Source organism: Dromaius novaehollandiae, chromosome 2 (genome assembly GCF_036370855.1).
Source record: "Dromaius novaehollandiae isolate bDroNov1 chromosome 2, bDroNov1.hap1, whole genome shotgun sequence".
In the NCBI taxonomy this organism is placed as follows: Eukaryota; Metazoa; Chordata; class Aves; order Casuariiformes; family Dromaiidae; genus Dromaius; species Dromaius novaehollandiae.
In genome coordinates, this window is record NC_088099.1 from 80,501,365 (window position 1) to 80,515,455 (window position 14,091).

General features: G+C 36.5%; 1 protein-coding gene across 7 annotated transcripts in view; it reads right to left on the reverse strand.

The window, feature by feature from the left end:
- The window catches only part of SEMA5A (semaphorin 5A), a 315,605-nt gene that overhangs the window by 183,687 nt on the left and 117,827 nt on the right, over positions 1-14,091 (reverse strand). For all 7 annotated transcript variants that reach the window (XM_064506843.1, XM_064506838.1, XM_064506844.1 and 4 more), the window contains one exon: positions 8,102-8,147. In XM_064506843.1, coding sequence (XP_064362913.1) covers positions 8,102-8,147 — 46 coding nt within the window. The remainder of the gene's footprint in view (positions 1-8,101; positions 8,148-14,091) is intronic.

The following is a 14,091-nucleotide window of genomic DNA, read 5'->3' on the forward strand; positions in this document are numbered from 1 at the left end:
CATACCAGGAAAAATTAGCAATATATCCACCAAAAAGAGCTAAATTACCACTGTAAAATCCACATTCGCTTTTTACATACATCTGCTATAAAATGCATGCACGCATCTTTTCGTATCATCTCTGTTTTTCATGAGAACAAATGCACTCGTGTTACACATTCAGGCAATCCAGACTTCCCCGTTATATTAGAACCCCATAAAATGTTTGAAATTTAAAGAAAAAAGAAGCTTTTCTGTAGTGGAAGCGAAAAATCCCACTACCTGTTTTTTCTTTACTGTGAAACCAGAAGAGAAAATTACTGTAAACAAATGAGAAATGCAGCCTAGCGTGCAGAGGTATGAAAGAAAATATAAAAATAAATGAAAAGCTAAGCTCTTCTAGGATGTGTTCGGTCTCATTTGTTCAGAAATGCACTTGTCCTTGTATTTCAGTGCTGGCACAAAATAATGACAGATACAGCAAATAAATGACACATGATGATGTCTCTGCCTTGTCTTCTTCTGTTCTCTTCCTCCCTCCCCCAAAATCCTGACACATACAGATAAGCCAAGGCAGCAGCAAAGCCCTGCCAGTTTGCAAAGTTTGTTCTTTGGTTTCACTTGGACTTTTTCTAAATTTAATGAAAAATTTCAACTCTGATGAAGGGTAGGAAAATACAAATTCTGGAGACTGAAACCTCCCAATTGTTTAGAAGCCAAGTATAAATGACTAACAAACGGGGTTGAGCAGAAGAGGAGCCATACATCCAACTGACCTCCTTACTGCACTCTGCATAGAATATAGTTTTGTAATGGAAGTCTGCATGTGAACTCAATCACTGAAAAAGCAAATACATAATATATATAAATACTCCCATGTGGGCTGAAAATCCTACGGATGAGAATATTCAGAATCAGGAGTAAATCTGAATGTGGCCAGATATGGCTAACGATGGTTTTAGAATTGCAGCAGTCTCCCACAATATCATGTAGGTAAAGTCTATGAACATGAGCAGTTTCAATAACTTCACTTTTTTCATCCAAAATGAAGTACTGTTGGCTAGCAACTGGTTTCCCCACAGACACACTACAGAGTGAATCTAATGATTTCTGTGAGCCAGCATGTTTTACCTAGCTTGAGGAAACCCCTTCTAGCTACATGTAGAAGAGTTCATTTGGGTAAAGATTAGACATACATGAAATTAAGCACTGATGACCAAATTTATCCCTCTCTGGCTTCAATCAGGTTATAAGTCTGGTCAAAAAGTACTGGTTTGTGAGCAGAAAACACCATCACAAAAATAATAATATAACCACAGAAAAAGAATTGGGAAGGACCTCAAAGCAGTCACCAAGTGCATCCCTATCTGCCACAAAGGACTAGCTCTAGCTATGAGGCAGCTTTTTAACTGTTCTCTAAAATCCCAGTTGCCTAATTTAATTATTTGTGGACTTGCTATATGATAAAATCCAACATTCTTTTTGTCATCAGAAAAGTATCAACAAGAGGAAGAAATATTGTGCAGAACTGGCATTACGACTGTACGAAAGGCAAGAGTTCAAGCACCTCCTATGGTTTTGCTTGTCCCTTCGAGCCTAAGCAGAGGCATTGTCTGCCATCACCCATATGTCTGCCTGCCCTATCCCCTTTTCTTCACTCTGCAACTTGCTCACCTCAATCTCCTTCAGAAAACAGGTTTACGAGTGTTTCTTGCTCTTTCTGCTTCCAAGTTGTCCAGGAAGAGTTCACAGAAACCCTAACAGCATCAAAAGTAAAACCCACTTTTACAGGATCCTCCAGTGTTTTGACATAAGACAGATCTACGCCATGCGATGTCCTTCTGCTTATCCATTTTTCATCCAAGAAGAAGAAGGATCCAAGCAGAGAGGACTCAATGTTTTGGTGGCTGATGATCCCTTGTGAGAAAGAAGGAAAGAAGTCTTGTAATAGGGAGGATTACCCTCTCTCCCCTCACCCTTACAGAGCTTCCAGCTACAGCAGGAACTCAGTCAAAGGTTTCTCTTAAGGATCCAAATAGAACTTTAAATCTCAGTCTACTTTCAATTTCATCATTGTCAACCTAAGTTTGTCAAAAGTTAAGGATATCCTTAATTTCCTTATGCCTTCAAGTGTGGAATCAGATAAAGTTTCCTTACATCTAGCTTTCTGCACAGTTAGCTTCACCCCAAGATAGAATGATGATTCATCAGGTTTCTCTCATGTATTTCACAGATTAGACAACTGTAACCATAACTAATGACAAGTAGCATACAAAGCAAAAAATAAATGCACCAAAATACAGTGAATTACAGTTACAGAAACAGCATCAAGCTGCCATTTACAGGCTTCTACTTAGTTGGCAACTCAAAATTGAATGATTAAAGCTCAGTTTCCTTATCTTTAAACTTGTTATTGATAACAGATTTTTTTTAAAAATTATTCAAGGCAAATTCATCCCAACATCAGCATAAATTAAAGATCTTAGGATCTTTTTGATTCTACGTGGTGACTTCTCACAAGCTTTTATTGTGTTTATAACAAAGAGGACTCGCAGGCATTGTCCTGAAAATGAACAGAAAGGAGAGTTTGAGTGATTTAGGTCTCTGCTGGAATGCTCTTCTCTCTGGATTGGGCCAAATCACTACCTCAACAAAAAAAACAAGGTATGGTTATAAAAGCCTCTCAGAAAAGAAAAAATATACCTTTATTTTATATTTTAAAAAATGTTATTTTCAAAGGGATTACAACCTTGGTAAATATTTGATCCCTTGATCCCAATCAAGAATTGCTAAAAATTATATTCTGTGTTAATTTTTTTAAAGTACTAATTTATAAAACTGTTTCACATTGCAAACACATCTATTTGTAAAAGGTCTCAGCTGTGAAATCAGTTTCCCTCTATTTTTAACCTAAGTACACAAGCAGGGATTATACTCAAAGTATCTAACCGTTTAACTAACATTATTAGACTACCTTCAACCACTAAGAACGCATAAAGATGAACTATCACACGTGACACGTGTTTCAGACATTCTTGAAGCATGCAAACACCAGCACGATTTTCCACTGGTAAAACTTACTGTCTAAAGCGACTCTTCTTCCTGACAGCTCATAGATCCAACCTTGCCTTTACTTCCCGGAATGCCCAATTAACAGGAATTAAAAAAACATGTATCATCTCAAGACTCCAAAACTTGAAGTTTGATCAAAAAACAAGAAAAAAGAACCTTCAACCTTCTTACCCTGTGTAAAAAAAAAAATTTGCCTCTTTTGTAGGAAACGGATGGCTAAAATTCCCTTTAAGAAAAAGATTTTGAGGTATGTACATTTGTAACTGAAAGAGGTTCAGATTCAACATGAGAGTAAAATCTCAGGAGATTACGTATGTACGAGAGGGTGGAACAGGTCCATATCCAACCCTGCTGGCATTTCAGACAGAGACTAAGCTCCACAGCTGGAAGATCCAGATGAGAAAGGCAAACTCAAATTGTTAAGGCATTGCTAAGGGCACATGCATCCTTCCTTCACCTATTACAAGAATCTCTTTACAGGTGTATCAGCAAATTACTCAAGGCTCAGGCAGGTAAACACAAATGGACCTTTCAATTCAGAAGCACTCTTTTCAAAGCATTTGAAAAAATTGTTGAAAATAAAGACACTTGTTACAACCATCCTCTACCTAATGTCCAAGCCTCACTGTTAATCTTGCCATTGTCCAGACACCACTTTTTTTCAGAAAGATTTTTAAAACACTATCCACTCAGATTTTGCTTTTGTATTTTAAGGGACACATGAGAGGGGTTTTTTTGTTTGTTTGTGGGGGGGTTGTTTTGTTTTTTTGTTTTGTTTTTGTTTGTTTGTTTGTTTTTAGGAAATCTAGCTTTAGTCTTGGCACATGTTTTTTATGGATTATTCTACTCATTCGAGGTGAGTAACAACAGAACAAAACTCACAAAACAAAACTACTTTCAAAGCACACAAAGTCAAGGCTTCTATAATGAAAAGGAGTCTATAAACCCAGCGCTTTTTAATGAGAGGTATAAAATATTTGTTCTTTGACAACTACAGCCCAGGGAGGGCTTCCTTCCTAATCCATAATCACCATACACTCATTGTTACAACAGTCGGCTTTGAACAAGTTGACTCATATGTTTCTCTGGCAAGAGATTAAAAGGCTTTGACTCTTTCTACTCTTCTTTATTCTCCTACACAAAGGAAATCACTGAGACACATCAAATACTATCATATTAAACTTGCTTACTCAAACAAAAGGATTTTCCTATAAAGTACAGAGCCCAGAGCCATGACATGTGGGATGACAACTCTGACGTATCCACAATGGGCAAGGATGGCTCACTAGACAGTCGCAGCTCACGTTTAGGTACACATCCTGTCTGACACAATCTAGTAACACCCTCACCACCACTTTTACGGGGGATTTACATTCACTGAACTGATGGAAATGGCACCCTTTTCACAAATAACTATTTGTTCTGCACTTCTTTTGCAAGAACGTGCACTTCAAATGGTTGTTTGTTTGTTTTAGAAAGAAGGGTTTATCCTGTGTTTCAAAAAATATTTTCCAGGTATATATTTGTAGGAAGTAAGGTTTATGCATATCTTAGACTTTATTTATTTATTTAAATAAACAGGCTGTCACTATTCTATTCCATTCCATTTTGGACAGCTTTACTATTACAAATTAATACTTTATTTATAAAATGGCTCTTCCATCTTTTAAAAAGCATAAGGAAAATTATAAACACAAAATGCACAAAGGTGCTTTTGCTATAACTAAATGATTCTTAGGATTACACAGTTTGTTATGTCTAACATGAAGCCTTTTATTTTCATAACAGAGTCAAGTGAGCAACCTAAGGACACATTCCAACAGATATTTAAGCAAGGCAGAAGGGAAATATTTGTTTAGACCAAAGCAACAGAGGTGCAGCAATTGTCAAGACCAAATTTTAGGCATTCTCACTCAGGAAATGTACGATAAGTAACCAAGATTAAATTGATGATTCAAGCTAAATCACAAACAATCAATGTAAACAAAATAAACAGTTATAAAAGTCTGATTGAAAATTCTGCAAAAGCAGGTTGTAAATTGTAAGTCCTTGATGCTCCCACAATGGCAGGATCTGCTGTGCATGAGAAAGAGTCAGCACTCTTCCTCCTTTTTCATACATGAAATAACAATGATAGAGCTTGGGCAATTTCTAAAATAATTTAACAATGGGTTATGGGTTGTATTGTTTCCAGTCCTTTTGCGTTCTTACTATTCTATGCGCAAAGCTTCTTACTGCTAGCACTTCACTGCGTGCCTTTTCCTCCAGATGTGAAAACAAAGTTTATTAGCCTGCAAAACAGCTGTATGTTTTTACAAAAATGGGTTCACATAAAGTAATCCTAGTGAGCAACATAAGCAGAAAAACTAGAATGAATTTTTTATGTTGTTAGCATGAACAACTGTGTGAAGAAAAGAGTACTAATAGAAAAATTCTTGCGTCAGTGCAGAGTGTCAAAGTCTTCAGTCACTGAACAAGCAAATGCTAACTAGTACATATGGTACTAATGAGCTAAATAAATCACAGTATACTTTTTCTCCTGTGAAATTCTACCATTTTATTTTTCAAGGATTTCATATAATTTTTACTTTGCTTTTCATTATTGCCCCCACTTCCCTCAACCATTGTAGAGTTTCAGGTTTGAAAGATTTACAGCTTCGAAATACTGTAATTTTTAAGCACTAAATTGGTAAATTCTATATCCTCTAATCCTACAGTCATTTGTTTATGTAAATACTACATGTTTCATTTCTAAAATATTTTTTTCACTGTATGTGAATGAGATAAATTTCATATGCCTTAAAGGTTCAAAAATTCAATTAAAAGAATTCCACTTTTATTATCCCTGAGGGAATCTTACAATATGTTAATGACTGGGATTGCAAACTAGGATTATGAAGTGCAAACTAACCTGACCCAGCAAAAATTATCTGAAAGGCTTGTAAATCTTGGTGAATCGTTAGCTAAACACAGTCTTGGCTTTAGGTGGGTTTCAGATTCTTTGCTGGCAAGTTTTGAATTCTAAGTTTCCATAGGAATGGTTACCATTTCTGTAAGAAAGAAGATCCGAATGTGCTGTTTACCAAGTTGGAGAGTCCTAAACACCACACCTGACATCCCGGGTTACTTGCAACAAAACATAGGCTTTAGTTATCTCACAGATGATCGGGAGCTGCCCTAACAGGCACATGTACCAGCCTGCAAGAACCCAAAGACAAACCTATCTTTTGGGGTGTCCTGGAGCACTCTAACAGAAGCAAAAAGAGAAATAGAGAAGAGAGAAAGAAAAGATCTGTGAAGGACAAATATGAAGGAGTCATAACAGTAGGGTATAAAAATAAGGAAGAAAACTTGGAAACCTGGAGTAGGAGTAGCAAAGACACATTGTTGGTGAGAGGATAAAAAAAGTCATACTTTGGTTCTGATTTAGAAATATGACCTCCCCAATGGGCTTCCTCTAAGGAAAAGGGTTTGAAGATACAGTGACAAACCAGTGGTGTTTCAGCCTTGTAAGACAGAATAAGAAACGATACCAAAAGTTAACTTAAGACAAGTGTCTGTTTGAAGGCTTCCGCATGTTCAGAAGACTAAAACCTTGTGTAACACCAACATGACGATTTCTGTATAATTTTATGGCTTTTGCTGATCCAATGAGGTTTTTGGTTTAAGAATAATTATAAATGTCTGTAATCCACAGATTCTTCCCCCTCGTTAGTGACCTCAGCCTATTGACACTTACCCCACCAGGGGAAAGCTGGGAACTTCAATCTACAAATTGGCACAATAAACTACAACGCGGTATCACATGCAACTGAATGCATCCTGTCAATAAGAATCTGCCACAGTGCCAAATATGTCAGGATACATCGGATAAGGTGAAAGTACACAATCTGAATTCTGGATAAATAATATTGAAAGTGTTCAGCCTTAAGCGCTAACAGCAAAATTGGCTATTTATCAAAATTGCCATTTTGGAAAATTATGAGTCAAATTCAGATCTTCTTTCCAGTAGCCTCAGAAGGTGAGGGAAATCTGCAAGCCTAACTGAAGCATTTAGAGGTTGTAGGTGTTCTGCATATCACAAAGATAGCTTTACCTGAATGCACTCTACTTTTCTATATTCAACTGTATAGGATTACTTTGTGGAATAACAGCCACAGCACTGAATTTAAAGCTAGTTTTAAACTGCAGGAAGAAAGATAATGAAGATTATGAAGATTATTATTTTATTGAGATTTTCTATGTCCATAGCTTAACAAATTAACCAACATAGTTCAATTTAGTAAAGCAACTCCTAGAGCCAAAAACACAGAAATGTTGATACAGGTTAAAAATGAAAATAATGAAAAAGAAATTCAACAAAATCTAAGCAGGGAACAACATTCAGAAGATCAGAAGACTGGGGGAAGATGAGACTGTTGACAGATGACAAACTCAGTGTGGATGTCATACAAAGTTCAGGGTAAAATAAATTGCTCTGGGGTTCTTCATTACCCTTTTTATGAAGCCTAAACAGCTCTAAAAAGCTTCACATTTCACCTTCCAACCTCTAGCAAGTTTAACCAAACTAGCTACCTTATATGCAACACTTACCTGTGTTCATACTATGTATCTTTATTGAAACTTGCTGTTTTCATTTGCCTTATTTTCCTTTAGCAAGTGTGAATGAATTTTTATTTACAATTATTTTAAATACTTTTCTCTAAAATACATTTTTGAAGACAGCTTTAACAAAGTGCACAATAATAAGTTAGACCATTCCTCTAAGAGAATACGATCCACTTTCCCAACCTTCATTTTGTAGAAATTCATTCTAGCAAAATCACAGCAAAAAGCAAGGTAACATCAGGTCTGTGTGGTCTGGGACAAAGGCCAATGTGGAATTTAAATGGATAATATCAGTTATAGAATAAAGGGAAGCAAAGAGGATGAAAACGGATACACAGTCATCTGTAGTTATGAAGCTTATGAATATCTTGATTATCTGCTTTAAAACATCTGCTTAACCTACATCATGCACAGGAACTGAGAAAATTAATAGTAAACATACCTGTATTAGAGAGAGATTCTCAAGCTGCAACCTGAAGAGGTAGTTTCTGGGGTTAAAAAAAGTAGATAAAAATAATTGTTACTAGTGTTTAAATAAAAACATGATTTATGAATATAAAAGGCAGAAGCAACAAAAATATGCCTGGGAGTCAGGACTTGAATTCCTTCAGGGATTGTCTCCAATACGCAGCCCTTGGGTTAAGGCAATTTCCAAAACTTCTGATTTGCAGCTTGAAGGACTGGATTCACATGAAAAAAGTATACATTTACACTTCATACATGTACTTTTGAGTCATTCACTCCAGTCTTCCTTTCGACTCAGTGGAAAGAAACACACACCGCTTAGGCAGATTCATCTGGCCGACGTTAGATGTCTAAACGAGAGCAAGATGACACCCAGACTGAAACTGTCTGCTTCTCTCCAAACTGATGGGAACCTGGTGCAATTAGCTCAACCACAGATACATAAAGTTTGAAGCGCTGGATCCCGTTATAACAGAGGGTCACTAAGTCCCTCTGCGTGGAGTCTGGGGAAATGACGGTTTACTACACCTAGCAGGGGGAGCGTGCCTGCCTGACAAGAAGCTTAAATAATTTTTCTTCAGCACATACTGCTACAATATATGTGCGCTGCCACAATTCCTCCAAACTTACCGTGTTTATCTAGTTAACGTAGCTGTATTGTTAGGTCTGTTCAGATAAATCAGCTTTGTTAGTAGTGCCCATGGTGTCAATTCATGATCCTCATAAAAATGAATGAATAGTACACCAACTTTGAATCGATTTTATCAGATCCTTATCTCTTTAGTGCAGATTCTCCTTTGTGGCAGGTCTGCAAACAGGGCTCTTACATGCTTCATTTCTCAATTCCTACTGCTCACTGTTTTTTTCTCCATCTTATCCTCTCCTCACACCTGTTTTTCTTCTCATTACTTCTTAGTTTTTCTTTATAGTTTTACATACACAAATTTCTTCAGTCCTCTCTTCCTTACCTTTGATCTTATTTAAAGCCATTCTGCCTTTTCAAAAAGGCACCACAGAGTTATTAAGTTCTATAAATGAAAATGAAAAGACATTTTTGAAAGATGGAAATATAAACACAACTTCAATTTTAAATTATTCATAACAAATTTGTAAAACCACTAACAAATTTCAACAAATTCATTTTAACGAAGTAAGCAAGCATTGTTAATAAAGAAATGATGAAATTTAAATTTAAATATTTGCAGATCATCTGTAATATTACATCCATGTGACTGCTAGAAGTATAATTCAAATTGAAATGAGGCCAGATTTTTGGAAGTAATAATCCTATTTCTTTCCAAAGAGGCATCAGGTATCGCTAACGGGCACAGATGGTCAGGACCTGTATTTTATATCTCTATTAAATATTTTAAATAAATGAGTCTTAAAAACATCAACCTGTGCCTGAACAACGAAAAATATTCTAACTTTGTCAAGCCACTTATTTCAGAAACACAGCCACTACCATGGCCAACATTATTTATGGACTCTGAGATGCATGTGTGACTCTGGTACATATATGCTTTTTTTTTTAAATAATCTATTTACCAGAATCAGGTCAATCTTTCCTATGGATACTAGAGAGGGTTACTTCTTCAAAACATGAGAGAGAGACTGTTAAAAGCAAGAATTCATGAGAAAGCAAAAGGACAACAGAGCTTTTGTTATTAGCACACGGCAATCACCAAAGAGAAATCACTACAGTGCTCGCGTATGAGTCATGGAGGGACCTGAAACAGGCAAACAAGGAAAATGAACGTTGTAGGGTGATGCTCACCTACGCTCTACCCACATACTAAACGCAAGTTAACTTGAAAGACTTTCACTCAAAGTCAGAAAACGATGCATATGCTCTTTCTTACCTACTACACCCGTACTACCTCTGCAAGGCCAAAACCACAATATTTGCAAAATTTGTCTTGCCCAGGCATACTCAGCAGGGAACATGAATATGAAGACCGCTCCTCTTCTCATTGCATACACTTTTCATCAGCCATCACTGATTGCATTTCATTCACTCTAGATATGGAAGTTAAAGAAACTTCCAACATCACTGCCATTGCAAATCTTTGTTTCCACTTACAGAAGCAGGACAACTATTTTCTTCTAGAGAAGCTGAACTGCCTTCCCAGCAGGTATAAATGGTTTTCTTAACTCCCTGGTATTGGACTCACAGAAGTGGCATGTAAATGCCACATCTCCCTCTACAAACAAAAGGAGTCTGTTGCAGAACGTATGTGCAGACTGTCTGATCTCACGTGTTTAGTGCCCAGGTCAGGACTTCGCATAGTGTCATGTCTTTCCTTGTGTGCACTTCATCTCGAGATCTCTACTGAAGATTGATCCCTAATGTGGCATTTTAAGGCGGAACGTCTCATTACTGATAAGGCCTTTTTATGGTGTTTCATTCTTACATCATTTCAGTCTAATTATTAAAAAGCAAGCTATTGTCTCGAATAGCAAAAATTCCAAATGAATACATTAATAAATAAAAATTGTACCATCCTTAAGTAAAGCAGAGCCTGGAAGTTTTTCATTCTACAAAGTAAGAATTACACCCTGTGTAGGACAGCACAACACTTCTCCCCTGTGAAATATCCCTAGAACTAGAAATTATCCCTGGAATTATAAATATTGACCGTATAAGTGTTAAGGAGACTAAAATGTCTATATACACGTGAATAAGCCCACAGCCAGAGCTAATTAGTATATATTTTTCAATTTCCTGTAGCTGCCAATAACCAATTAAAATAGTTCACCTTTTTTCAGTTTCATAAAGCCAGCAAGAAAAGAAAGAAGATGGAAGGAGAAGAAAAAAGGGTTTAAGACATTATAAAATGCATTAAAACACTGCAACATAATGGCAAACTGGGCAACTGGACAGCATAGAGGGACTGTTGTTACATAACCAATGTTAGGGCAAGCTGCAAACTAGCACTCAGAAAGCAATCAGAGATGTTCCTATCTAAAGGCATCCACTCCAGCAAAACCAGCAGGACTACATTTCGATCTATAAATATAATAATAGCTTCACTTTCTGAGGAATGCTTCTTTACCATGTGAGAACTCATTAGGAAAGGATACGTGTGAGAAAAATCTAGAAAGAAGCCAAAGCTGAGATTAAAAAAAAAAACCACACTGGAAATATGATATCAATCAATTTACCAGCCCAGAGAAAAAGTCAATGCCAATTTTAACCACATATGCGGAGTCATACTGCCTCTCATGAGATAAGCGACAACACTTATTTCAATACACTATTGAGATTACGCCCTGGCACGGCCTTTCCTCTACATCTATTTTCCTTAGTTCTACTGCCCTTAGGCTTTAAAATCAACAACAGACGTCAAATAAAAACTACCAAGTACCTTTTTGAAGCATAGACATAGACTTTTTAGCATGTAGGCATGTCTCTTGTCTAAGCATGGTGGTGATAAAAGCAAGATAAATACAACTTTGCATGCTGAAACTAAACTGATTCAACACTGGCTGTAATTGATAAAAATTGCTTCCATTTGGTGCTTAATGAATGAGGAAAGCAAATATGCTACATAAATCTGCATGCAGAAGGGCAGTATAATGAGAAGAAAACACTACTAAGAGTATGAGATAAAGTATCCTGCATTGCTTCAGTTAACTATACGTGAAAAGTATAATATAATACACTAAAATAAGTATAAATAAGAATAAAATATCTTGCTATCTTACAAATTTTCTGAAAAATGAGCCTATAGTTCATTTTCCTTATCGCTCTTTTGTTTTAGGTCTCTGAGTCTGAACTGGATGCAGATACTGCTTCATGCATAGGGAAAGATGCAGATCCATAATTGAAACAGCAAGGTGCAAAAAGTGGATGCAACAATAAGTACTTTGCACTCAGCACAGCTTTGAATTAGAAGAACATAAAGGTGGAAAAGTTAGAGACTGAAAAATAAGAAAATGCCCATCGCTTTAATTCAAGCTATTTCTGTTTATGAATCCTAGTAAGTCTTTAATTGCATGATTCATGTAACTTCTGTAGGACCCAAACTGGTCTTCTCTTCTGAAATAAAACATTATAATAGTTTGAAATGAGAAAGTTTGGAGAAAGTCCAGCAAAGTAAACTAAATAACAGAAGCTGAAGGAAGGAACAAATCTGGAAAAGTTATCCAAATGTTTAACCTTCACCAGGTACCAAACAATAAAGGTTTGTACCAGCAAGTGTTCAGCTATTACCTTTCAGAGGAATATTGCCAGTGATGCCAGCCACTGCTATCACAGAAGGTCCTCTTGTGATAAGGATGATACTAGTATCGTGGAAGTGAGCAGTTCAGTCACAGCAAGTACGAAAAGAACTGGATAGGTATATGCAAAATATACACCTTTTACTGCAGAAGTCAGTTATACCACCAAACTGCCATAAAATAACTCTCCTCTGGTTGTCTGTCACTGTTAGATGCACAAAGATTTAATTAATTTTCTGGGCATGTTCAAATTAAATGAAGAAAAATCCTCTACACAAGTGGAGTGGTTTGCTTACATAGGGCAGAGGGCTTGGGGTGCAAAAAGAGAAAGGTTGAAACTAGACACATGTAGATGACATCCTTATATATCATCAGACCAAGGATCTGCATCTTTCCCTATACACGAAGCAGGGTCTGGATCCAGTTCAGACTCAGAGACGTAAAATACAAAGAGCAATTATTGTACTAGACTCAATTTTCAGAAAACTCATACAATAGCAAAAGGAAGTCCCCCATCACCTCTGCAATTGAGAGCCCAAGTCAACAAACACAGGTTCCGGCAAACTCAGATATTCAAGGAGAGCCAAATCTATTGGGAAGATAACATTGAAAGATTCCTTCCTGTGCATTTCTCTCAAGAAACTGGATTTCACATGAAGGAAAACAAAATTAGTGAAATTTACTGGAAGGAAAAAAAATAAGACAGAAAGTGAAAAGTACAAGCTATTTAAGAACCAATTTTCAAGGAAAAAGGTCATGATTCTGTAATCCAGAAAGGGAAAACCTTTGAGTAAAGCTAACTCTAATTCTGGAATGTAGTAAAAGCAACAATTGATCTAAATCAAAATTTATGATGTAGACTGATTTGGGTGTATTAAGATACTACACAAAAAATATGCAAAAAAGCTAAGGACAATATATTGGAAATAAAAAAAACCCTAGGAAAGCAATTTAGTTGAATTATTATGTGAAAATGGTCAAATTACAATAATGAAAATGGAATGGTCAGTAAGTATTTTAATAAGTATTATTTAATAAGTTTATTTAATACGTATTTTTAGTCTGTATTTTGTAGGAAATAGAAGATTCATATCACGTGCAAATAATGACCTATTATCTTGTCGATATTGACATGATGTGAAAACACTAAACACAGAGACAAACATTTTCAGATGAGCAGGTCATGCTAATTCAACATAAAAGAAAACGGTGAAGTGATCTTTGCTCTTCATATTGTTCTTTTTAACATAAACTTTTGAAATTGCAAGAGTTTATGAAGAATGAAAGACTGCCAATGCTTCAGTAATATTCAAAAGGAAAAGGAGGAAAACCCTGATGATTATAGGCTAAGCAGTGGACAACGAACTCTGCAAGGAGAATGAGAGAACTGCTGTTGGAATCCTTTAGGAAAGAAATATATTGTAAGAAATGAAATTAATCCAGTCACCATAGGTTTTGCCAAATCTGATTTCCTTCTTTGACAGTTATTCGTCAGGATTAGCAAGTCCTATGGCAGTCGCTGTTCTCTGGCTCCACAAACAGCCTTGGCAGCAACACGAGATTCTACACTGTACCACTCCTTCACGGATGACCAAGAATAGCCAGGCATCACTTCTAGACAACTCCTGACATGGGCTTCTCCAGGAATAGCAGAAAGACATTGGTGGTCTGTCCCTGCAGCCCCTCCTGAAGTCCCATCATGACATATCATCTCAACAAGCTCCACTGTCTTCTCCTGTCAGC